Raw genomic sequence first — 26,764 nt, forward strand, 5'->3', positions numbered from 1 at the left:
AAAGGAGGGTTTGCTGCGTTTGCTTCACACTTTCTTTGAGTTCTCTCTAGAAAAGAAGCAGAAAATGAGCGGAAGAGGCAAAACCGGAGGCAAGGCCCGCGCTAAGGCAAAGACCCGCTCCTCCAGGGCCGGGCTCCAGTTCCCGGTCGGTCGTGTCCACAGACATTTGAGGAAGGGCAACTATGCCCAGCGTGTCGGTGCCGGTGCCCCCGTCTACATGGCGGCTGTGCTGGAGTACCTGACCGCTGAGATCCTGGAGCTGGCTGGAAACGCTGCCAGAGACAACAAGAAGACCAGGATCATCCCCCGCCACCTGCAGCTGGCTGTCCGCAACGACGAGGAGCTCAACAAGCTGCTCGGCGGAGTCACCATCGCTCAGGGTGGTGTGCTGCCCAACATCCAGGCTGTGCTGCTGCCCAAGAAGACCGAGAAACCCGCCAAGAAGTAAATCTGGAACCTGCAACACTCTAAAAAACACAACAAAGGCTCTTTTAAGAGCCACACACTTCTCATCAAGAGCTCATATCCTCATGTTTCTATAACACAATGTATATACAATGCTGATGGTCAATATTGTGAGTTCAATAGAACTAAATTAAAATCAAAATGTTTGTAATTAAAGATATTACACATTTTGTAACTATAGACATATCCTCATGTCATCACACACTGCTTACCTTGAGAAGCAAGCACAATACTGACATGATGCTACCAGAAAAAACAAAATTTTATATGAATGTCAAACTAAAACATAGGATATTAACAATGAACATGTAACCAATCTGTTCACCCAAGACATTACAATTGTATTTGATGCTTATGTTGGCAGCTACTCACTCACATGCACTTGAACTGGAAAAACAGATTGATAGAAGAAAACAGGCTATGAAAAGTCAGCTGGCAATTTCTCCTAGATATGTGGGACTAGTAGGGCCATAGATGAACAATAATTAAGCACCATATTTGTTTAATCTTTTTTCAGAAAGGTTTCCCGTATTATTGCAACAAGCAGTCTTTCTGCTTTTAACAGAATTGGGCCTTGGAAATGTATCGCATAAGAAGAAAAAACAAAAGCAATGTGGACTAATTTGTAGGACATGAACTATTTCTACTCTTGTAAACTGTTGGTTTATTCTCAATAGTTTCTTATATTTATCCCTGCACTAATTATAATGAAATCCAAATGCCCTCAAATGAGTACTTCCTAATTAGCTGTAATAGCTAGCTGATTGATTTGGCCACAATGCCTGCTTTTGTTAGCACTCAGTGGCACACAGGAGGGTACTAACAAGGACAAGTGGTCAAAGTTATGCAGTATAAGGTCCAACCAACCAAAAATGTCCCCAAATGAGGCCCCAGGGTCACAGGAGGTTAAGAGGTACAAGATCACTAGTTGGTGCAGTTTATGAGATGCTGACCTGAAGTTAGAATTAGAAACTGGGATGATAAATAATATTTTTCCACATAAGTGAATTTAAGAAGTACTGGGAGAAACAAGAAGCTGTCAAACTGATGTTAAGTAGTTAAAATATCTCTACTCTATCAGTCATGAATAAATAGACTTCATATCAGTTTAAATGCAGTTTAACATTGACTGTGTGGTAAACATGTTGTAATCAGGATGATGCTCTTTATGGAAAGGTGTTTGGCTCTTAAAAGAGCCTTTGTTGAGGTTGATGTGTTGAGAGTGATGTCAGCTCACTTCTTCTTGGGTGCTGCCTTCTTGGCTTTGGGCTTGGCCACCTTCTTAGCGGGGGACTTCTTGGCTGCTGGAGCCTTTTTGACCACTTTCTTGGGGCTCTTTGCGGCCTTCTTCGGGCTCTTGGCTGCGGGCTTCTTGGGGCTCTTGGCTGCTTTCTTGGCCGCTGCGGGCTTCTTGACCTTCTTGGGGGATTTCTTAGCAGCTGCTGTCTTCTTGGCTGCGGTCTTGGGCTTCTTAGCCACTGCAGGTTTCTTGGCGGCGGGCTTCTTGGCTTTAGGAGCGGCTTTCTTTACGGGCTTGGGCTCAGCCTTCTTGTTGATCTTGAAGGAGCCGGAGGCCCCGGTCCCCTTGGTCTGGACCAGAGTCTCTTTGGCCACCAGGCTCTTGACGGCGGTCTTAACGCGGGCATTGTTCTTCTCTACATCGTAGCCTCCGGCAGCCAGAGCCTTCTTGAGGGCGGCCAGAGACACTCCGCTGCGCTCCTTGGAGGCGGACACAGCTTTAACGATGAGCTCGCTGACGCTGGGGCCAGTCTTCTTGGGCTTTGCTGCGGACTTCTTCTTGGCGGCTTTAGCCGGGGCGGCGGCGGGAGCTGGAGCCACTTCTGCCATTATTACCTCTTGAGTTTCGGTACAACACGTCGAGAGAATGAAATCAGACTGTTGATCTCTCCGAAGCAGGAGGCGGAACTTAAACACACCATGAGAACCGTGTAGACTCAGTCCCGCTGCTGGCTCCTGTGAGCAGGGTGAATGTCTGCCACTTGTGTTTTCTGTTAGTGACAAAAGTGTAAAAAATGAGTGTTGGGAGAAGTGCTGAAGGCTGACAGTGAAGACAGCAGATAGCGGACATGTTTCTCTTCATAATGGAGTCATGTAGAGCTCTGATGCTCTCTGCATTTAGTTTGTGGAGTAACTAAACATCACCTGTTCACCACCACGGACGGCACTGCTCAGCTGCTTTTCTCTCTCATTTCTCTCCTAAAATGCTGTAAAATACATCCGAGCTCCACCAAAAGCAGTTTTCCAGCTGCCTCACATGTTTGTTGACAGACTTCAAATAAAATCAACCATGTGTTGGTGATCAGTGTGTAATAAAAAGAAGCTTTTCTGGATGCAGCAAACACACTGATTAGACTGATGGTGCAGTTCAGTCAGACTTCCTGTCAGAGCTGCTCTCAACATTTCTTCTGTTATTCTGAGGACTGTTTCATAGAAATACAATCAAGTCTTAAATAAAATGTATTATATATGAATACAATAAAGTCAATGTCTTCTGTTAATGAACAAACATTCACAAATCAATGTCAGACCAGTAATCTAGAACCATTTGTCTTCATATCAGTGCTGAAAAATATCTTTAAATATATAAATCATTGTTTTCTATTTACACCCTTTAAAATAAACCTTATTTAATAATCCACATATTCAGCACAAAAAAATATATTTTCTAGTGTAGAAATGTATATGTGTAGGCATTTTTACCTCTTAATTATATTCTTTATGTACACTATAGAGGACATTTTGTGTCAAATGTCAATGTTATAATTGATTTTGCCATTAATGGTTATTTTTATTATCTCTATATTAATTATACACATGGATAGATCACAATGTGTTGTTCTTACTCAAAACATGATTGAGTTTAAATAATCAAATAAATCCGTTTTCTCCCTTAGTTCGTTTTTTCTTTTTTTTTTTTTACAGCCAATTTAAAGTCAAATAGAGTTTTGTAAAGTACATGTCTAATGTGTACGTGTGTTTTTCATTTGATATATTTGTATTACATTTGACATATATATATATAAATATCATAGTCTGTAAAATTAACCTAAAACATGAATTCATTGTTGACATTTTTCTCATCATCACTCTCTGAAAGTTCTCCATTTAGAATAATTTCAATAACCTCAGATAAATCCTCTCAGAAGAGTTGTTCTTCCAAACTCTTTAAAACAGTCGTCCTGTAAACACACAACACTTATAATGTATCTGCTATCTTTAGTCTCATTAATGTAATGTAAGTTGCACATATAATTAACCTCATATTATGTCATTTCCACTCAGTGCATCATTGTCAAATTGTTTCATTCATGTTGCAGACAGTAATGTTGTAACATGTTGTCAGTTGAGTTCTTTGTCTTAAACCATTTTATATATTTTCAGGTTTCAACTTAAATTCACAGTTTACAGAGTTTGTTTTTCATTTCTGTTAGAGAACGAGCTTCAGGGAAACAAGTTCTGGTTTGAAGGTTTTATACATTTGAAAGGTGGTTGAAAGACTCTGAGTCGTTATCACCTTAAGTGATGGGAACACTGTAGTCTTTTCTCACTTTTTCAGGCAGGTTGAGCTGCTTTCTTTACTGTGGAGATGAAGATGAGTCGTCATGGAGTCGTTAACTAATCACATCATCACATCACTAGTGTTTGCATATTCACCTCCAATGTGCTAAAGCTACAGAAACAAAGCTTCAAATGTTCCTCTGGTATCAAATCAAGTTCACAGTGTAGAGATTAATGATCAAAACCCATTCTCATCCAGTTTGTGAAACCATCTTCTGTTGTTTGACTTTGTAAAATATGCAACAGGATTATTTAGTTACATAATTAGACAAAGATGATCTTGTTGGTAAAGTGTGTTGTAGAGGTTTTGGGTTACAGAGACACCCTGAGTTACTGATGCAGAGCAAGTCTCTCCTCGCCTTTGATTGAATTGCTCTGAAACTAATTACACCTGTTTTTATTTGTGTAATCTGCAACTCTGTTGGCTTCATTACTCTGTGAGAGTGAAAGCTTTCTGACTTTCAAACAACAATGTAAAGAAAGTTGAGGACTGTGCAAACCAGATGGAGGACAGGTAGGATGATAGAGTCACAGTGATGCAGCAACAAGGCCAGAGGCTCCCATTGACCCTCTCTCACTCATATACAATACACATTACATTCACTTCAATCTCATAATATTATATTTCCAAATGTTATTTTTCACCCATCACATCTAACATGTCTCAGTACTCTGATACAAACATTTACTGAATGACACACTGCATATAGGCTGCTGTTATAGGGTAGATCAGGGTAATGTGTATGGGTCATTTCAGAATTGCGGGTACATTTCGCGTCTCCGAGAAAAAACTTTGGTTATTTCCCCCTAGAAAAATCTTTCCTGGATCTGTTTTGAATATGATTGCTAATTATATTGAATGTTCACCAATAATAATGTTAGGTGTGTATTTTGGGCACATTTTATATGTAAAATATTCATTAAATGATTCCCACCCCACCAATTATTGACTGTCTTCAGCTCGTGATTCACACGTTCAACTTGAATTAACATGAAATTATTAAGTATAATTCACAGTTTTTTTGTGCTAATCCTATAAATACTCATACAATCAATTGCACAGAGTATTTATTTTCTGTAATACACAGGATTTCAACATTAAAAATATATATTTTTTATCTGTCCCTATGAGCCGGTCAACTCTGTTATCTCTGTTACAAAACATATTAAAAAACCCTACAGCATTCAAATAAAAACATGTGACTTGTACCCAGTGATGTCACTTCCTCTTGCAGAAAAGATTTGGAGGGAACTAATGTATATTAAACTTTCTCTCTCATTAATTTGTACAAAATGTTGAGAATACACCAGCAGTAGATTAATTATATGTCAAATCTGTTACTATGATATTCTAGTGAATCTGTCCGTCATTTTTAAAAAAAACAATTATATGATGAAAATTCATAAAATTATAGTTTTATTCATGACATGTGGTATCTGGTTTTAAGCTAGCACTTGGAGTTAAGGCACAAAATGGTTGAAAATGTCAACTCTGTTATCATCAACTCTGTTACATGTGTCAAGATTTTAATGATAACAGAGTTGACGGTGACTAACAGAGTCAAAATGTTATTATTTTCAGATGTTCAGTGTTGCTATGAAATGTTTTTACATTTAAAAAAGATGGTTTTAAAAGTTTTAATGTTACTGTTTTTGGTCTTTTACGCATGGTTTGTCAACTATGTTATTCATGTCAACTCTGTTCACATCACCGTCAACTCTGTTTCTTTGAAGTTTTGTTTCAAAAAATGATCATTAAATATGTTTTATTGTTGACAAATTAACCAGAAGTTGTATCATAACTAACATTCTCCGTACATGGAATTTCAAAGCATTTCATTCACTTTTGGAGCTATATTTAGAGAAAATGCAAACTGTAATGGCAACTTTCCAATTAAATGTGTCAATGTTTTTACTCCTGAAAAAAAAGTCTTTATTTTAGAAAACTTAAAGTTGAATTAGTGGATGTAAAGACAAAAGTTCTCTTAGGGAAGACATAGTTTTAAAATGTATTACATTTCAGTACTATAAATATCTACCCTAATTTGTCTGTAACAGAGTTGACTGATGTTACTGTTAGTACGATGATTTTCAGATTAAATATTTGAAATCTTACATGTTTAAGCTTGGCAAATGCTGGAAGTGTTAAATTTAAAGTATTCTCTATGAGAATGAAAAAGGTTTAACGAAAAAAAAAGAAAATAATTCTTATTTTTGTCTAAACTTGAAATGTACCCGCAATTCTGAAATGACCCGTATATCATTATGAAATCCCTGATGTTGTTTGCTTGTTAAATCAGACGACAATTTTTGGATATTGTACTGAAAAGGAACATGGCAGGCACTTCTAATAATATTCCCTACTGTGACGTGGAACACTCGTGTTAAGGCTTAGAAATACTTTGATTTATAGAAAGCAGCCTTATCTGCCAACACTTTCTGTAATGTGTGTACTCATAGTTTTTAAGTTAAAAAAACTAGCAGTCTGTATGTTCACGTGACATTTTAAACAATATAATTTACACAGTACGCATATATTAGTTAGCTTTAAAATAATGAATAGAAAAAGAGATAGATGCACTGGAGCTTAGCTGTCCCACATTAGTCAATGTCCCATAATAACCCAATCCACCCTACTGTTATTTTCTACATTTCATTGTCTTCAGTTTACACTTCAAAACTGGTAACAGCTCTTTCCACTTTCATTATATTTTACAGATCGTGTTGTAAATCCTGATTATTTCAGTTGGGGGCGCTAATGCACAAAAACGTTCCACATGGACAGGAAATCTAAAGAAGGAGAAAAGTCCCGCCTCTGTCTTCAATCACGTCCTCTGAACAGACATAAATGCTTAGGTTTTAGACATGGTAAGCACTGCTGAAGAAAATCTTTAAACAGTAAACATGAGTGGAAGAGGCAAAGGAGGAAAGGGACTCGGTAAAGGAGGCGCTAAGCGTCACCGTAAAGTCCTCCGTGATAACATCCAGGGAATCACCAAACCCGCCATCCGCCGTCTGGCTCGCCGCGGTGGTGTCAAGCGTATCTCCGGTCTGATCTACGAGGAGACCCGCGGTGTGCTCAAGGTTTTCCTGGAGAATGTCATCCGTGATGCCGTCACCTACACCGAGCACGCCAAGAGGAAGACCGTCACCGCCATGGATGTGGTTTATGCTCTCAAGAGACAGGGCCGCACTCTGTACGGCTTCGGAGGTTAAACACTCATCCTGATCCCTGAATACTGAAACACAAAGGCTCTTTTAAGAGCCACACACTGCATCTGGAAAGAGAAAATCCTACAGTGAATAATTTTATAGTTTGACTAATGTGTGTATATGGCTCCATTCATGTTCAAATACCTTATTTTCAATATAATACAAAATGTAGAATTAAGTGTTTAAATGTACTCATTGATACTGAAGTTAAATTAATATAGTGACAAATATTACAGTAGGTATTCAAATAGAATGAAGATATTCCTATATTAGTCCCACAATGGGGAACTTTGCATTATTAGAGTAGAAGAGCAACAATTCAGATACAAACTAAGTAAAATAATAAAAATAGTGTTGATAGTACATTATTTACAAGACTATTGATTGGTAATATACCAGCAGTGATATTCTATTTGCACAGATTAAAGTGAAATATGTATATATCAAATTAGTAGTATACATGAAATACTAATGATTGATTTGACTGCAGACTTCAGCTAGTTTATAGCTGCTTGTCCGGTAAAATGACCAGGGCCTAGGAACACTGTATGTAAAGGAGGTGATGAATAAAGATATCTGAATGAAGGGAATGATTCCACAATCTCCACAGGCTGTCCTGCCAGAACAGTTGTGATGCTGTCTGATAATGTCAATCAAGGACTCACACACTTATGCCCATGCCACTCATTTATTTATCTTGTGCTTGGATGTATTTTGCGTGGTTGCTACACAGAGAATTAAAAGAAACATAAACAGAAATGAATTATATGCATGATTATTAAACATAAAATGTGGCATAAAACACACAATATATAATATCAATAAAGATAATATTGATACAGTAAATAATGCAATTATTAAACGCACACCACTGAAAACAATTGAGTGACGGTCCCTTAATCACCGTGAGTTATTTATCATCCCGATTGGACAACAGGAAATAAACAATTAACTATGACACCGCTGTCACCCATTAATAAACCAGACGTGCTCTTAAAAGTATTGATATAAATAAACCGCTACATCAACACACGTCATCAACAACAAATAAACAACTGTTTACTTACTCTCTCATGGACGCACACAAGGAATATGAACAAGGTGAATACAAAAAGTCCCAACTACGATAGCGCACTCCAAACTGCGGCGGCTCCACTGCTCCGATACTCACTGTCCTCTCTCTGTGAGCAGCAATAACAATTGATCAGCCAGGTGATCAGAGACCTGATAGGTGCAGAACACTGCATCACGTGAACACCACATGCTGATCGCCAGCGGGCCGAGTGATCTTCTGCACACTGTACCTGCTTCAGGTTATCACTAATGGAACAGTGAGTACTATTTGTCTAAGTGATAGAGAAAGCATGGTTTTCTGTGTATAATAGACATGGTTCCTTTTATAAGATCTAATGATATTTATACAATCGGACACTGTTTTCTGTAGGAACAGGAGCACATTGTCTATGATAATCATTTTAAGGTAGTGACTGTTACAATCCAGAAATCAAAGTGTTCCAACAAAAAATGGACATCCTGTTGTGTGGATTCACTGTCTAATGACTGATTTATAGTGTAGAGTGTGAGGTAACGATTTTGTGTTTGGTCCAGAATTTCTACTAACACAAGTGTACACATCCAACCAAAAATGACTAATAAAGTGGAACATTGCCCGGAGCATAACAACCTGACCAGTATTCATTGTGTGGGGGTGTTTATTGATGTATTTTTATAGATAATCATAAAGTTCAAACACACCAAGCTATAAAAGTACAAGTATTATAGTTTAGGGCTTTTCAGGAGACACTGAGGTTTATAGAGATCAGTAGGCTATGCTTTCTAGACAATACTAGGTAGTGTTATTTAACTTGTGCAGATACTGCAAGAATTATAGTGATCCACATATACAGCTGTTACTCATCATAACACAGTACAATACAACTAGATGATGGCAGGAATAAAGCTCTCAGGTGAAGGAGTGGGTGGTCCTGAAAAGGACCTTTGAGTTGTTGGTGTAACCAGCAGGTTTACTTGGAGCTGGTGTACTTGGTGACGGCCTTGGTGCCCTCAGACACGGCGTGTTTGGCCAGCTCACCGGGCAGGAGGAGACGGACGGCGGTCTGGATCTCCCTGGAGGTGATGGTGGAGCGCTTGTTGTAGTGAGCAAGGCGGGAAGCCTCACCAGCAATACGCTCAAAGATATCTCCAACAAAGGAGTTCATGATGCCCATGGCCTTGGAGGAGATTCCGGTGTCGGGGTGGACCTGCTTCAGCACCTTGTACACATAGATGGCGTAGCTCTCTTTCCTGGTCTTTCTCTTCTTCTTGCCGGTCTTGGTGGCCTTTGAAACGGCCTTCTTTGAACCTTTCTTCGGGGCTTTCACTGGATCAGGCATGATGAACAACGTAAGTTCTCACAAACGAATAACATCAGTACCGTCGATTGGAAACTAAATATCCATCTGATGTAAAATTTACTCCGCCGTTGCTCAGACAGGATTGGTTGACTTGTTGCGAGCAAGACTGAGCATGCGCAAGATTCTTCTCTGCGGACGTAGTAGAAGACAGTATGTACGAATCTGGTTTTGTAGGCGCCAAACTCAGCAGCCCCATCGTTATTACTGTTTAATTGATTTTTCTTTTAACCATGTAAAGCACACTTTTAAACAATTCTATGTTTTTTCCTCAAGACTACATTTACATAGTTAATGGGTCCTAGTGTTTGTCCTCTCAATGCTATTGGATAGAAGAAGTGTTTGGGTCTGGTCATCTGGACATGAACTCACTCTCAACCATTACATACAAATGATTACAGACATCAAACCCTAGCTCTCAAATATGTGAAGACCGCTACAACCAACCCTGCCATGTGGAAGACTACCAAGGAAGCCGAGCTCACAACTAATACCCCACTGTCATACATCCTTCCTATGACCGCCCCCCCCCCACTGAAAACACAAAACAAACATACACCCACATGAATCCACAAGTAAATTTAAGTAAAATAAAACGAAATAAAATACTTCCTTCTTTCTTTTTCTTTTATTCCTTCTTTCCTTCTCTGTTTTCTTTCTTTCTCTTATTTACCCCCCCCCCTCCCTCCAAAAAACAAAAACAAAAACAAAACATCATCCCTCTATCCTCCCTTTGCCCCTCCCCCGTCCACCAAGCTCCACCTCCGATGAATAGAAAAGGGAAGAAGCCCTGAGCTATTCCTCCAGGCTCAAGATAAAGTAACTCACTCTGCTTGTAATCTTGCCATTGAGCTCATCTCCTTTTTTTGCACGACTGGATTTATCAAGATTTAAGTAAGTAAAGTTTTTGTGTGTTCATCACAATGTCTAGAACATGTACATATTTAGTTATTTTGGAAAACAATCACATTTGATTTAGAGCTTGTTATGTCTATGTTGTTATTAGTTGGATAACTAAGTTCAAAATGTGCTTTTCTGTTAGATTTTTAGACCATAGTTAAACACATGAATATATTTTATGTGGTATTTGAAACTCTGTATTTGTGTTTTTTGTTTGTTTGTTAACTTCTAAATGAAGCTATTTTTCTGAGTGATTGCCCAAGTAGTCCTTTGTAGCATTAGGAGAAAAACAGGCTCTGAATATTTTTAGGAGGACGCCTGTTGCATTGTTCAGGGACAGATGTGACAGGTGTGAATAATCTGGAATGTGAACCTGTAAAAGTGCTCTGGGGGGATGCATGAGTTCCTTTTAGTATGATAAGTAGAGAGCATAATCCACCAGCCAGACAGTATCAGTGACTGTAGTGGAATTTTGATTAGCATTTGCATTGAAATGATAATACTTCTATGTAGATCTCTACATTCAACACATGGTCTAACACCCTATCTATTCTTTTAGGTTATCTCTATACAGTCTTTGGGTTATCTACTATAATATAAGATCTATATGTATTATTCACATTTTTTTTTTTTACTTGTTCCATTTCAGAATGCCACCAGCGCAGAAAGATCATCTATTCAGTGTGCAGGATGTGATTGCTGAAATCCAAAGTGGAGAGAGCGATTTTGACATGGGCTCAGATGACTCTGATGCAAGTGACTCAGAGAATGAAGATGCAGGTGAAATCGATGATGATGTGGACATCAAGCCCCGATCAAAAAAGCGGAAAAGGGATTTTATCAGTCCCAATACTGATCTTTCTGGTTCAGAAATCACCAATGGTGCCATCTCCCTCCTCACCCCACTGGAGTACTTCAAAAAGTTTGTGACAGAAGACATGATTGAGGCTCTGACAAGAAACACAAATGAGTACAGCTTGCAAAAACATGGAACATCTGTGAACACCAATAATAAGGAAATTGAGAAGATGCTTGGCATGTACCTGAGGATGGGCCTAGCACAAATGACTGGAGTTCGTATGTATTGGAAGAGAGACACACGATACACCCCTGTTTCTGATGTGATGCCCCGCAACAGATTCCAATCTCTATTGACTTCATTACACTTTACAAATAACACGACTGTGTCAGGGATTGAAAAGAAGGACAAACTCTGGAAACTCAGACCATGGTTGAATTCATTCAGGGACAGATGCCTGCAGGTGGTACCCGAAGAGCACAGCTCTGTGGATGAAATGATTATTCCTTTCAAGGGGAACTTCACTAACATCAGGCAATATTTGCGAGGCAAGTCACACCCATGGGGGTTCAAACTGCGGGTGAGAACTGGAATCTCTGGCATGCTCTGTGACATTGATGTGGACCAAGGGAGTTTCGATAGAATACAACTGGCCAAATCTGAGCTTGGACTGGGTTTGTTGGACTCGTTTGCTGCCAAGTACAAGTTCCGCATGAAATCCCGCCGTTGGTACATTTACATCTTCTGGCACACCATCATCCTTGCTGTAATTAACGCCTGGCTCCTCTACAAGCGGGACTGTAAAGCTCTGAAGATGACTAAGAAAGAGATGCTGAACAGGAGACAGTTTCAGGCACAACTTGCATCCTCGCTCATCCTGCTGAACACAACACCCAAGAGGGAGCAACCATCTTTGGATCCTCAGAAGAGACCATCCTCAACAGATGTGAGTCCTCCAACCAAGAGGTCAAATCACCCCCCACTGGATGTACGCAAAGACATGACTGCACATTTCCCAGTAAAGACAACTAGAGGACGCTGCAGACACTGCAATAATGGATACACAAACACACTGTGTAGCAAGTGCAATGTTCGCCTGTGCTTCTCAGAGGGAAAGAACTGTCTTTGGGACTATCACTGCACATGAACATAGACTGAGACAACCTTCATTCAAATCACATTGAAAGTGAACATGGCTAAGAAGTTTTGTAAATACGATTTTTTCCCAGTATTTTTATTAATAAATGCTCATTCATGAAACTATGATTATTGTGTGATTATTACTCATGGTATATACTGTTATGGGACTAAGTAAGCAAATACAGAAATCCTGCTCCCAATGAGGCCCAACATATTACATTATTACATTTCCCTAAAAACTTACTAAAATGTAAAAAATTGAAAACTCTTAAATTTCTACATCAGAGGCTTCCTAAAAAATATCTGAGAGGTAAAAAAAAAATGCTATTGTTTTTTCTATATCTTACAGGGTTAAAGCTGCTTTAATTCAACATGATCTTTAAATTCAACATATGCTTTGACAAATAACAAAGAATGACAACCATAATTGATAATTACTTTTTTAATTACTACTATTATTGTTATTGTTTTCATACTTTATTATTCTTTATTCTTTCTTCTATTTGTAATCTCCACATGCTGCTGTAATACTGAAAATGTCCTCATTGTGGGACTAGTAGTAAAACATTGGGGTTGGTCAGTAACTTCTGGACTTTATCACTGATGTCTGACATAATTGTTCTCACCTCCTTCTCACAGTAAGACATCACACACTGCAGACAGGACTTGAAGGCTTCCAGCTTCTTCCAATCAGTTTATTCAAATGATGGTTTGTCTGACTGTATTGATCCGAAACTGATTTTTTCAAAGAGATTTGCAAGAATACTTTGCTTTTGCAATATATGTATAATGCTATGCTAGTTTGGTGTGGAGTTTGGATAGTACCTAAGCAATCAGATACAATAAATAAATAAATGAATAATACAAATATGTAACTAAAAATCTTTTTAAAATGATATATAAGGCAGAGCTAAAACTAAATGCCCCTAAAAACATTTCCAAAGTAGAGCAGGCTATTCAGATGCAAAATAATCTATTGAGGAAATGTGACAAAAAGGAATTGTTTGGGTCAAAAGACCATCATTAACACAGTTTACACAGTAGGTAGGATAAACATATTAATGACAGAACAGAAAAAAAGAACTCTGTTCCAGACAGATGACAGAAAAACAGCCTAAATCTTCAGAAAGCCAATATATAATTTCCCACAAAAACCTGAAACAAATCTCCAAATGGACAGTTTAATGTTTAATGTCTCTTTTCTTAAGCTTACAGTTTTACATTTCAAGGTGGAGTTTGGCACATTTCTCCTGATTCATAGCAGTTCATGCCTCACTTCTGGGTATATATCAGCCAAAAAGCCTTCCCATACTGACACGTGTAAAAACACTTTTTGAAAATCAGTTCACTTACAGATCAAAGGTCGAACACTATGCTGTAATGTGGATGAAGTCTTATCGTCTACCCACAATCAAAGTTAGGTTTAGCTTCATTGTTTTCAAACATAAATGTTTTTCTTTTTCTGCACTTTTGTCTTTTGAACATTTTGAGAAATAAAATAACCTTTTCCACATTATCTGTATAGTTTATGTTCAGAATAGACATCCATACTTTACTTCTGTGTGTGTTCACTACATATAGGCGTATGGCTATATAACTGCTGCCCTGCATGCAGACAAGTATTCTTCATTGTGTAGTTGGTGCTTTGTATACTTAGTTATGGTATGTATGACTTATAACATTAATATTAAAATATCTCAAAAGTAACAATATCTAATCAGGAGGAGTCAAAACAGAGCAGCGTTTAAATTGCACATGAATCCATTATTCATTGGACTCTTGTCATTATAATTACACAGCCTGATTTGTATGGGGTGAGAGGAGGACAGCCATGGCTAGATGATTAAAAACAATAAAATTATTCTGCGTCATTACAGTGTGTCAAGTAACTTACTGAATTCAATGTTTGTGAGAGATACAACTTAATTTGACGTTTATCATATGAATCAGAGGAAGCAGCTTTTTAGAGGATTGATGTGGCTCTTAAAAGAGCCGTTGTGGTTTAAGGAGAAGCAGACAGTTTAAGCTCTCTCTCCGCGGATGCGGCGGGCCAGCTGGATGTCTTTGGGCATGATGGTGACCCTCTTGGCGTGGATGGCGCACAGGTTGGTGTCCTCGAACAGGCCGACCAGGTAAGCCTCGCTGGCCTCCTGCAGAGCCATGACGGCGGAGCTCTGGAAGCGCAGGTCGGTCTTGAAATCCTGAGCGATTTCTCTGACCAGACGCTGGAAGGGCAGCTTGCGGATCAGCAGCTCGGTGGATTTCTGGTAACGACGGATCTCTCTGAGAGCCACGGTACCGGGCCTGTAACGATGAGGCTTCTTCACTCCGCCGGTGGCCGGGGCGCTCTTACGGGCAGCCTTGGTAGCCAGCTGCTTCCTGGGAGCTTTACCTCCGGTGGACTTACGAGCGGTCTGCTTGGTTCTTGCCATTGCTTCTCGTTTCTCTGATCAGGAGAAAATAGTGTTGAAAAGCGGGGAAACGCTGCTCTTAAAGTGTCGGAGCTGCTGCGGAACTGTGACGCTGCTTCAGACCTCCGGGTCCTGATTGGTGAGCGGCTCCTCCTGCAGCTCAGCCCCGCCCGCAGGAGCCTGATCCCCGCTGCTTATTGGACAAAACTCCGTTGAAAAAGTGCGCCAAAGAAAGTTGCTTCCCCTCTGCTGCAAGCCTCTTTTGTGAGGGAGGGACATCAGCCCCCCCGCCTGCTCCGTGGACATATAAAGGAGGGTTTGCTGCGTTTGCTTCACACTTTCTTTGAGTTCTCTCTAGAAAAGAAGCAGAAAATGAGCGGAAGAGGCAAAACCGGAGGCAAGGCCCGCGCTAAGGCAAAGACCCGCTCTTCCAGGGCCGGGCTCCAGTTCCCGGTCGGTCGTGTCCACAGACATCTGAGGAAGGGCAACTATGCCCAGCGTGTCGGTGCCGGTGCCCCCGTCTACATGGCGGCTGTGCTGGAGTACCTGACCGCTGAGATCCTGGAGCTGGCTGGAAACGCTGCCAGAGACAACAAGAAGACCAGGATCATCCCCCGCCATCTGCAGCTGGCTGTCCGCAACGACGAGGAGCTCAACAAGCTGCTCGGCGGAGTCACCATCGCTCAGGGTGGTGTGCTGCCCAACATCCAGGCTGTGCTGCTGCCCAAGAAGACCGAGAAACCCGCCAAGAAGTAAATCTGGAACCTGCAACACTCTAAAAAACACAACAAAGGCTCTTTTAAGAGCCACACACTTCTCATCAAGAGCTCATATCCTCATATTTCTATCACACAAACAATGTCTTTAACACCGATGCAACACCGATCATTAGACTGATATTTACACATGTTTATGTATGTTATTAAATTGGAAATCTGACTACTGGTACATGGTATAGTTTAAAACAAGGATTTTAAAAAGCAGGAGGTAGTTGTAGTGTCATTTTGGAAACCTTGTTTCCAAATCAAGTTGTGTTCATTCAACACATTCTTTAATGTATTTACCATAAATAAAACCTTTACAGTTCAATATAATTATTTGTATTTGATTCTGCCCAGCTCTGGTCACATTGTTTCCACTGCTTACAATTGCTTGAACTGAAATACTGACATTTATAGAATAAAATAGTGATATGATAATGACAGAAAATCCATGACAGCCATGGATGTGATGGCTTCAGGGGTTAAACTAATCTAACATTACAACAAACCAAAGGTCTCTTTAAGGGCCAAACACTGACTCAGAGAGCTTTTCCCCTCCATAAATAAACTAACTTCAATGTTTAAAGGCTATTCAACAAAACTATTGCAGCTGTTGATATACAATAACCACAATGTTATACTGTGGAAAATGTTTATTTCCTGCAATATGCTGCATTTTAAAGATACTAATACAGAACATCAAGCAACATAATACAGAAGTAAAGCAGTTTACTGATGTTGATTACAGGCTGTTGTGTTTTTCTTGCACATTTAGTTTTCCACATTTTAAACATTCAACACTTATAATTACTTGTTTTAGAATTAGTAATTTTGTTTACCCATTTTTGTACTTCATGTTTAATTTGAGTTTATTTCATTACACTAAATGTTAAAAATGTTCAGATGAGTATTTTCGTTCCACATTTGACTTCAGTATTATGTTTTTTTGTAACTCAATCTAGACATGGGATGGGTCTTTAAAATCTAATAACTGAATAATTGTTCATGGGGATTACTTTGACTTTAATGCTGTGGTCGTTTTTATTTATTTGTTTTTTCATTGAAAATATTGAATCAATAGTTGAGCTGTGTAGTCTCCTATCAACGATTCATGAACAGCCACTAGGGAGCTGTAAGATTGTAGTGGTTCTCGATAACCCTGCCCTCAGCTACTTTGACTCGGTAGTAAGTTAGCCTGCTAGCTAGCTGACTGGAGGGAACATGATGCAGACGAAGCCACACAAAAGTCCAGCGGGTTAGGGTTAGGGTTTTATTGTGTAGAGCAAGGAGCATTATAGCAGGTTGTCACAACACACATTGTGAAGTATTTACCAACTAAACAGCCTACATTTGTCCCTGTTGACGACCGCAGATGTGGGCACGGAGCTGTATAGCAGATTGTCATCACATTGATTTTTTAAATTCAAAAGATCTATTTAGCCCTCATGAATGATGGCATGCAACAAATATTCGGTTAATCGTTCGGACCACCCAGCGGTTAACCGATCCTGAAAACATGGGCTCATGCACATCCCTAATCCTCTACCTGACTTTATATGAATGGGCTGCATTTAACAGTTTTTCAACCACTCAGTCACATTCAACCACGTACACACTAAATCATTCACCGACAGCCATCTGGAACATTTGGGGCTCAGTATCTTGCCCCAGGAAACATGTGGACTCGATGAGCCACACCCACCTTTATATATTTATGTGATGCTAATTCAGTAACTTTATATTGGAGGCTGACTTACAGTATGTAGACATTTGATTTCCATACACATAACCTTTGGATATAGTTAAGACTAAGAATACATTATAGTAGATAGTTAGAAACTGATAAACTAGTGTAACATTAATCTCTGTGTACAGCCAGTAAGGAAACAAGAATATAGCTCTCCAGTGAAGGAGTGGGTGGTCCTGAAAAGGACCTTTGAGTTGTTGGTGTAACCAGCAGGTTTACTTGGAGCTGGTGTACTTGGTGACGGCCTTGGTACCCTCAGACACGGCGTGTTTGGCCAGCTCACCGGGCAGGAGCAGACGGACGGCGGTCTGGATCTCCCTGGAGGTGATGGTGGAGCGCTTGTTGTAGTGAGCAAGGCGGGAAGCCTCACCAGCAATACGCTCAAAGATATCTCCAACAAAGGAGTTCATGATGCCCATGGCCTTGGAGGAGATACCGGTGTCGGGGTGAACCTGCTTCAGCACCTTGTACACATAGATGGCATAACTCTCTTTCCTGGTCTTTCTCTTCTTCTTGCCTCCCTTTCCGGCGGTCTTTGTCACCGCTTTCTTGGAGCCCTTCTTGGGAGCAGACTTCGCTGGTTCAGGCATGTTGCTATGACAATACTTGACTGTAGCAACATATTCATCAATCAGGAGACACTGTATTTATAGAGGCTACATGTAAATTGTGCTGCACAGTCCCCCTCCTTTGATTGGCTGAGTTGTTCACTGTTCATTGGCAGGGGTCTCACTGTGTGGACCATCCTGTTTCCATGGAAACCAGTTGCAGGAGAAATTGTGCATTGAAGAAGAAAAATAAGAAAAAAACAACAGTCCTCAATAGTGTAAGCAACTCTTACACATAAAGCCTCGTTGATACTAAAGATCAGAAAGAGGCCTCAGCATATTTTACATGAGACATTATAGTTTATAAATTCACAGCATCAGAATCACATTTATTTGTCACGTCCATAAAACACACTCAGCTTACATGGGAGTGAAATGCTTCTCTCCACAGATCAAGATGCTCAGAGATTGCAAAAAGAGCGTATTTTAAAGTCAAGTGCTGATGCAGATTATGTACTTGTCTATTTTATAAACAAGTGGTGCACATTTAACAACAGAGACTTTGATCCAATGACTGCTGAATGGCTGCTGAGACTGAGATCACAATGATGAATGTGATACTGTATTCACATTTTATAACATCTGTTGTTCATCTGCACTCTTTCTTATCCACACATGATCTGATCATTTATTATTTTTTATTGTTATTTATATATTTATATACTGTGGTGTCATTTTATTTGCTCTTGGCTTGACCGGGCCTCAGTTCTTAATTTCGTACCTCCTCATGTCTATGCATATGTTGTTGGTATATTAAAGTATCTTTTAATCCTCGAATCCTTGAACAAAGCCACAGAACATCCAGTTTATAGTAATAAGCCTGAATGCTTCCACTTGTGCTCTTGTGCCTCTTTTCATAGTAAGCATAAGTATTCCACATTAATCAGCACCCAGCAAATACAGGCAATCTCCCATGTTTAGTATATAGTGAAAGAAGTTGATGATATCAGGTTAAATCCTGATCTCCAGTAAATGATCAGTATTGGTGCTCTTTAATCTGACTGCAGCTTTCAACACAATTGTATATAAAACATATATTATAGACAGATGGATCACAATGGTCTAAAATCAACTCATTCTCTGCTAATACTGGCAGCATACTCTCTTTTTAGCAAAACAGTTATTACAATGAGCATTCAGTTAAAATGATTACTGAAGAATATACAAAGAAGAACTACAATCCATTAAAATATAGAGATGTTGACAAAATTATTATTGTCAGTGTTATTATTATGCTTTTTTAAGACTGAAACCCAGTGAAGCCAAACCTCATTAAAACTGCATATTTAAAATAAATATATGTATTTAAATATATTTCAAATAGATTTAGTCTATGTGAAATAGACATCAATGAAAGAAAATGTCCTTGATGAGATAGTACACATTATGTTAATTACAATGTCTGTAGATACCTCAAGTCAAAAATCCTTCTAGAGGTATTTAGTACGGTGGCCTAGAAGTGCAAAACACAACAGCATTAGAGACTCAAACTGGTAAAGGTATGTACATGGTATGTACCTACCATGTTGTTGCTGTTGTGTTTGGCACTTCAGGGCCACCGTAATTTAGCATCAATATTCTGCACATTATAATTGTAACTATTACTACTATGACATATTACTACAGAGTCAGACTGAGCTGATTCATGTCTAATGATACTATACACACCAAAATCACCAAATTACCATTCATCATAGTTTGGTTCAAAATATCAAACAAGATATTATAAATCTTGTTAATTATAGGTACAGTTATTAAAAAAAAGATTACAAAACGAGTGATTTATCAAAAACTATCCATCCATCCTTCATCCTATTTGCATTTTTAAATAATCTTCATTGAAATTGAAAGAAAGGGGATATTTGTCTGAATTATAATTCAGTTGTCTCCTGTTCACAGGTTCAGTATCTTCCATGAGAAGGGACAAGCTTTATCAAAGTTTCTCCTCCTCCGGAGATCCGAAAGAATGTGTCACTACAATGTCACTGTTGCATCACCATTGCAATTCTCATTTTCCATAATTTAGAACATACAACATAGAGTTGGGTCAATTCTGTTTCAATGGCAGTTTGTCTTTTATGATACAATACTAACAGAGTTACAACCAAAACAAGTGTACATCTATGTAGTCTAGACTAACTGTGCATTATTGTCCCATGATTACAACAAAATCATGGGATAATCAAATTCCCCATTCCAAGTATCCTTTCAGTTATCAAGTACTATATCAAAAAACACTTTATAGTTCTATATTCTGAACTATCTGGAAAATTAGTTTTAAACTAGAAACCAGAAGCATGATATTGCTCATTTTTGGGGCAGCTGAGCAGTGTGTTTAACTGCAACTAGAATTCACTGTAGGATTTGATCTCTTTACAGATGAAGTGTGTGGCTCTTAAAAGAGCCTTTGTGTTTCAGTATTCAGGGATCAGGATGAGTGTTTAACCTCCGAAGCCGTACAGAGTGCGGCCCTGTCTCTTGAGAGCATAAACCACATCCATGGCGGTGACGGTCTTCCTCTTGGCGTGCTCGGTGTAGGTGACGGCATCACGGATGACATTCTCCAGGAAGACCTTGAGCACACCGCGGGTCTCCTCGTAGATCAGACCAGAGATACGCTTGACACCACCGCGGCGAGCCAGACGGCGGATGGCGGGTTTGGTGATTCCCTGGATGTTATCACGGAGGACTTTACGGTGACGCTTAGCGCCTCCTTTACCCAGTCCCTTTCCTCCTTTGCCTCTTCCACTCATGTTGTCCTAGTTAGGGCTATAAGCTTGTGAATACCGCTATGGCGAGAGACTCTCATATTTATTTGATGTCTACGGACGTGATTGAAGACTGTTGCTTATTCGGTGGTGCGTTAGCGCCCCCATTTGACCAATTGCATGAATTTGTTGAGCTTCATGGATTTTATCTGAATACATGGGTCAGATCTTGCCCTGCCTCTTCTTTCTTTCTTTCTTCTTCTCTCCACCCAGAGAGCATTTCTGATGACTGCTCTTCACAATGTGTGTTGTGACAATCTGCTATAAGGCTCCTTGCTCTACACAATAAAACCCTAACCCTAACCCGCTGGACTTTTGTGTGGCTTCCTCTGCATGTATATAAACTAGGCTTAATAATTATTGTAACAAGTCCACTGATTAACAGATTTATGTGCAATTTAAATGCGGCTCTATTGTCTGAACAGTTGTTGTCTCTGACATCTTACTTTGATAGACATTTTATATTAATGTCTGTAGGATCATGTGGTCTGTAAACTGTGTTAATGATGGTCTTTTGACCCAACCATTTTCACAGTGAAGTTCATTGATTTTTCAACTCTCCTATATATATAATTTTTAAAAGTCATATTTTTAGTTACATATTTGTATTATTTATTTTACAGCTTTTTCTAAGATTTCTTAGGTACTGAACTCCTCAAACTCTTTTAAAAATTGTGTTTTTGCATCAATACAGTCACACATACCATGTGTGCAGGGCAGCATGGTATGTGTGAATCATGGACAAAAATACTGCATTTCTGTCAGATAATACACCACTTCTCCCAGAAAATGTTTGCAATAACACATGTTTAGGTATTCACATGTTTAATTATTTTGTTTTCATTGGAACAACACAGAAAAAGTCAAACTTTATATATTATAAAGTTTCCACACAACCAAACAAAATTAGGCTAAATCTGTTCTTCTTTGTGAGTCTATAAGACTTAATCCACTTCACAGCATATTGCCAAAGCTCTGATTTTCAAGAGGGGTTTTCACATGGAAAGGCAAAATAGTGCAGTTGAGACCAATGTTACAGTTATGCAAGTGTGTTTGAATGCTTTACACTCAGTTTGTAATATTATGTTTAACTACAGATGTCAATGGTTTCAAATAAGAAGCTTCATTAATCTGTTAGTGTTCAAACATTTAGTAAAAATGTAACAGATATAGATTTATTTATTTATTTTTGTTGAACACTATAGGAACTAATATTGAAATAATAGAGAAAGAGGTGAAGCTGCTTCAACAGGAGGTGGAGGACATCAATTGTTCTGCAGATGAAGCGGTGGAGGTCAGCGAGAAGATCTTCACTGAGCTGATCTATCACGTCCAGAAAAGGAGCTCTGACGTGCAGCTACAGACCAGTTACCAGCAGGAAACTGAAGTGAGTCGAGTCAAAGAGCTTCAGGAGAAGCTGCAGCAGGAGATCACTGAGCTGAAGAGGAAAGAGGCTGAACTGAAGCAGCTCTCACACACAGACGATCACAACCAGTTTCTACACAGCAACCCCCTCACTATCACAACTCAGAGAACCTACAGACACATCCTGCAAATACATACATCCTCTGAGACACTTTGAGGAGGTGACAACAATTATGTCAGACATCAGTGATGAAGTCCAGAACTTACTGAGGGAGGAGTGGCCAGACATAGCAATGACAGTGGCCGACCCCAAAGTTTTACTGCTAGAACCACAGCCTGTGACCAGAGCCGACTTCTTAAAATATAAACGGGAGATCACACTGGATCCAAACACAGTGAATGGGCATCTGTGTTTATCTGCAGGAAACAGAAAAGTAGAATTCACTAAAGAATATCAGTCTTATCCTCATCACCCTGACAGATTAACTCTTTTGCCTCAGGTCCTGAGTAAAGAGACTCTGACTGGATGTTGTTACTGGGAGGTGAAGTGGAGCAGAGGACCAGTTCATTTAGCCATCACATACAAGGATAGAGCAAACTCCTTTTCACGTTCATTTAAATTATCTAAGCAGTCTTGGACTTTATATTGTGACTCTAAAGATTATCAGTTTTGGTCCAATGGTTTCATAACTCTTCAAAGCTCAGTCCCTCCCTTGCTCAGAGTAGGGGTGTACCTGGACCGCAGAGCAGGTATTCTGTCCTTCTACAGCGTTTCTAAAAAACATGACTCTTCTCCACATAGTCCAGACCAAATTCCCCAGACCTCTGTATGCTGGAGTTTCTCTGTATGATTATGCAGTCACAGCTGAGTTCTGTAAACTCGAATAGAAATAAGTCTTCATGTGTCAGATTCTGTGTTGTAATCCTTCATTTTCTTTGTCTCCATGATTGTGAGTTGAGTTTTTCATTTTTCTGACATTTCTTGAGGTGAAAATGTTAACTTCTCTTACTTAGTTCAACATTTACATTGATGCATTTGTGAGTTGTTTCTTTTCCACTTTAATGCAATATAGATAGTACAGATATGTTTGCTCTCTTCACTTTGAAACTATCAATAACTATGTCAAAACACTGTATACATTTGGTGTTAACAGAATGAATAAAGCTGGTTTTCTTTCAAGAATTAACAAAACATTTTTTTCTGTCTTCGTTTATTCAATTGATTTATTCATTCAAAGCTTGTGGAGAAAATGAACATGGGTGTATGTGTTTGAGGGTGTTGTATAAGTGCAGAATGCAAAATAACTACAACTAAAACTGCATCTCTGGAAACCAAAAACCAAACCAAAGATGGGACGTGAGGGAAGAAGCAAAGGGGAGAGGGTTAACCAGGAGGTCTGAGCTCTTGCACAGCCTAGCCTTGAGTGGAGAAGGAATCCCATATAAACTGCAGTGGCACTGGGCCAAGGTAACCTTCACCTGCAAGGGAGAGGGAAGTTAACCCCACCCACACATAAACCCACAAAGGCATCACAGACAGATTAGTCACAGAGAAATTAGCAGAGTTTTCTTTAACAAACTGAGATTTTATTCATACATTCAGTCAATGAAGAGGATTTTTTTCTTCCGGCCTGAAAAACTGAAGAAATAATACAAATTATTATGGTCAAATATGGATGTGAAGAGGTTTTGTTGAGTCCTGACACACATAAGACAACATATATTCTGTCATTGTGAACTTGGGGTCTTTCAATTAGTTTGAAGTTGATTTTAATGAAATAGATCATTATACTTTTTGTTAAAGATTGGCTATTGCATGCTATTACAGCTCAAGGCCTATAGAGGGCGCCATATTTTGCATCTGATGATTATGCAGTGTGTGTTTAGGAGAGTCACACAAGATGGTACTAACCGGTTGTGTCGTGTAAATACAGTCAGCTCAACTAAAGATATGTTCTTCTATTAACTGATTTCCGACGATATCACACGTTTGTCATTATTTTGTGTCAATAATATAATATCAGTTGTTGGTTGTTATTATTAATAATTATCTGTTATGGTTGATGTTATTTATCAAATCGCATGCTGAAATTAAAGATCATGTCCAATTAAAAACTGTTTAAAAAATAAAAATGAAGGGCTAATTTTAAATTGAGCGCCCGAAGTTAATATCGTGCCGCGTGTCTTCTACTACGTCCGCAGAGAAGAATCTTGCGCATGCTCACTAGCAACGAGTTAACCAATCCTGTCTGAGCAATGGCGGAGTAAAATTTGCATCAGGTGGATATTTAGTGTCCGCTTGAATTCGTGATTATTATTCGTTTGTGAGAACTTACGTAATTCATCATGCCTGATCCAGTGAAAGCCCCGAAGAAAGGTTCAAAGAAGGCCGTTTCAAAGGCCACCAAGACCGGCAAGAAGAAGAGAAAGACCAGGAAAGAGAGCTACGCCATCTACGTGTACAAGGTGCTGAAGCAGGTCCACCCCGACACCGGAATCTCCTCTAAGGCCATGGGCATCATGAACTCCTTTGTTGGAGACATCTTTGAGCGTATTGCTGGTGAGGCTTCCCGCCTTGCTCACTACAACAAACGCTCCACCATCACCTCCAGGGAGATCCAGACCGCCGTCCGTCTGCTCCTGCCCGGTGAGCTGGCCAAACACGCCGTGTCTGAGGGCACCAAGGCCGTCACCAAGTACACCAGCTCTAAGTAAACCTGCTGGTTACACCAACAACTCAAAGGTCCTTTTCAGGACCACCCACACTTTCACTGGAGAGCTTTATTCCTGCCATCATCTATTTGTGTTGTACTATGTTATGAGTTAACGGCTGTATATGTGGATCATTATAATTCTTGCAGTATCTGCTCAATACTACAACAGAAGTTACATCACACTACCTAGTATTGTCTAGAAAACATGTTTACTGACCTGTATAAACCTCAGTCTCCTGAACATCACTAAACTATATTATTTGTACTCCTGATGACTAATTTATTACAAAATATCTACAAAATACAACATTTCAATAAACACTCACATAATTAATCAACAATCACAGACCACCAGTCTAAACTTTAATGGGGATCAACTGAGAGCTTGTGAATCTACTAAATGAAGGATTGTTTTAAAAACATGTTGACCCTTTATAAGCATGTTTAAACCTGGAAAGCAAAATAGAAACTCAAGATATACATAACATTACCCCTCACTCTACACTATCAACCAGGCATAAGTACAAGGTTTATGTAATTATTGATGAGGTCAACCTCTGACACTGTAAAACAATAACTAACTGCATGTCATTTTTTTCTCTGGACTTTAACACACAAATACATATTCCAGTCACTAATTTATAATTATCATATTGACATTTCTATAGACAATGTGCTCCAATTCAGGAAACTGTCAGGCTTTATAAATGTCATTAGAGCTTATAAAAGGATCCTGTCTTTCATACACAGAAAACCATGCTTTCTCTATCACTTAGGCAAATGTTACTCAAATAGTACTCTATGATTTGTGCGCCATTATTGAGTGATAATCCACCGTGAGTTATATAACTCTGATAGCTACTGAAGCATTACAGCGTTTCTAGGCCCTGGTCATAGTGTGCCTGTTCAACAGGACAGCTCGAGGAGCCTTTGTGGATCAGGATCAGGTTTAACCACTGATAATCAAAATGTTGATATTTTGAGTTTGAATCAAAATATCAAAGATATACATTTCTTGGAAATTAGAGAGGTACAGTTATTAGAAAAAAGATTACAAAAGAAGTGACAATCCATCCCTGTACCGCTCCCAGTAACCCTCACCCTGGGCAATAGTGTTTCATGTATATTCTAAAAAGTAAAAAACAAAAAGTCTACTTATTTTGAATATTATTAGGGTTATTTTTATTATTGCTTCTACTGTAATAATGCAAGGTTTCCCATTGTGGGATTAATAAAGGAATATCACCACATTTATGTATGTACTGTAATGTTCCATTATTGTACAAATTCCTATTTCAAATTCTCACAATATCCATTCAGTCCTTCAGCAAAAAAAATTTTACAATAGTTATATATTCTTATTAAACTGGAAAATAGGCTTTGGACATGAACAGAAGCAAAAGCATAAAGTTGTTCGTGTTTGAGACAATCTCATTTTAGCTCAACAATTAAAAAAAAACACCATAACTGTAGGACTTTCTCTTTCCAGATGCAGTGTGTGGCTCTTAAAAGAGCCTTTGTGTTTCAGTATTCAGGGATCAGGATGAGTGTTTAACCTCCGAAGCCGTACAGAGTGCGGCCCTGTCTCTTGAGAGCATAAACCACATCCATGGCGGTGACGGTCTTCCTCTTGGCGTGCTCGGTGTAGGTGACGGCATCACGGATGACATTCTCCAGGAAAACCTTGAGCACACCGCGGGTCTCCTCGTAGATCAGACCGGAGATACGCTTGACACCACCGCGGCGAGCCAGACGGCGGATGGCGGGTTTGGTGATTCCCTGGATGTTATCACGGAGGACTTTACGGTGACGCTTAGCGCCTCCTTTACCGAGTCCCTTTCCTCCTTTGCCTCTTCCGCTCATATTTACTGTTTAAAGATTTT

The 26,764-nt window shown here is 39.3% G+C and overlaps 8 protein-coding genes across 8 annotated transcripts; 3 read left to right on the top strand and 5 right to left on the bottom strand.

The window, feature by feature from the left end:
* The first annotated feature begins 61 nt into the window (after nucleotides 1-61).
* Nucleotides 62-15,674, top strand: LOC128380590 (histone H2AX-like). The gene is made up of 3 exons (XM_053340461.1): nucleotides 62-444; nucleotides 5,987-6,005; nucleotides 15,288-15,674. Exons 1-3 carry the CDS (start codon nucleotides 65-67, stop codon nucleotides 15,672-15,674), a joined length of 786 nt encoding a protein of 261 aa, XP_053196436.1. The 5' UTR covers nucleotides 62-64.
* On the bottom strand, nucleotides 1,699-2,316 carry LOC128380601 (histone H1-like). Its single transcript, XM_053340471.1, has one exon. It carries the CDS (start codon nucleotides 2,311-2,313, stop codon nucleotides 1,699-1,701), a length of 615 nt encoding a protein of 204 aa, XP_053196446.1. The 5' UTR covers nucleotides 2,314-2,316.
* LOC128380569 (histone H4) lies at nucleotides 6,934-7,287 on the top strand. Its single transcript, XM_053340438.1, has one exon. It carries the CDS (start codon nucleotides 6,949-6,951, stop codon nucleotides 7,258-7,260), a length of 312 nt encoding a protein of 103 aa, XP_053196413.1. The 5' UTR covers nucleotides 6,934-6,948; the 3' UTR covers nucleotides 7,261-7,287.
* Nucleotides 9,181-9,656, bottom strand: LOC128380554 (histone H2B 3-like). Its single transcript, XM_053340413.1, has one exon. It carries the CDS (start codon nucleotides 9,648-9,650, stop codon nucleotides 9,282-9,284), a length of 369 nt encoding a protein of 122 aa, XP_053196388.1. The 5' UTR covers nucleotides 9,651-9,656; the 3' UTR covers nucleotides 9,181-9,281.
* LOC128380543 (histone H3) lies at nucleotides 14,529-14,958 on the bottom strand. The gene has a single exon (XM_053340404.1). The coding sequence runs from the start codon at nucleotides 14,937-14,939 to the stop codon at nucleotides 14,529-14,531; it is 411 nt and encodes a 136-aa protein (XP_053196379.1). The 5' UTR covers nucleotides 14,940-14,958.
* Nucleotides 15,675-17,592: 1,918 nt separating the features above from the next.
* LOC128380639 (histone H2B 1/2-like) lies at nucleotides 17,593-18,019 on the bottom strand. Its single transcript, XM_053340514.1, has one exon. The coding sequence runs from the start codon at nucleotides 18,014-18,016 to the stop codon at nucleotides 17,642-17,644; it is 375 nt and encodes a 124-aa protein (XP_053196489.1). The 5' UTR covers nucleotides 18,017-18,019; the 3' UTR covers nucleotides 17,593-17,641.
* A 2,456-nt stretch (nucleotides 18,020-20,475) lies between these two features.
* LOC128380649 (histone H4-like) lies at nucleotides 20,476-26,744 on the bottom strand. The gene is made up of 2 exons (XM_053340522.1): nucleotides 26,631-26,744; nucleotides 20,476-20,793 (listed from the first exon to the last, which is right to left on the bottom strand). Exons 1-2 carry the CDS (start codon nucleotides 26,742-26,744, stop codon nucleotides 20,476-20,478), a joined length of 432 nt encoding a protein of 143 aa, XP_053196497.1.
* On the top strand, nucleotides 24,514-24,882 carry LOC128380561 (histone H2B 3-like). Its single transcript, XM_053340427.1, has one exon. It carries the CDS (start codon nucleotides 24,514-24,516, stop codon nucleotides 24,880-24,882), a length of 369 nt encoding a protein of 122 aa, XP_053196402.1.
* Nucleotides 26,745-26,764: the final 20 nt, after the last annotated feature.

Source organism: Scomber japonicus, chromosome 2 (assembly GCF_027409825.1).
Source record: "Scomber japonicus isolate fScoJap1 chromosome 2, fScoJap1.pri, whole genome shotgun sequence".
NCBI lineage: Eukaryota > Metazoa > Chordata > Actinopteri > Scombriformes > Scombridae > Scomber > Scomber japonicus.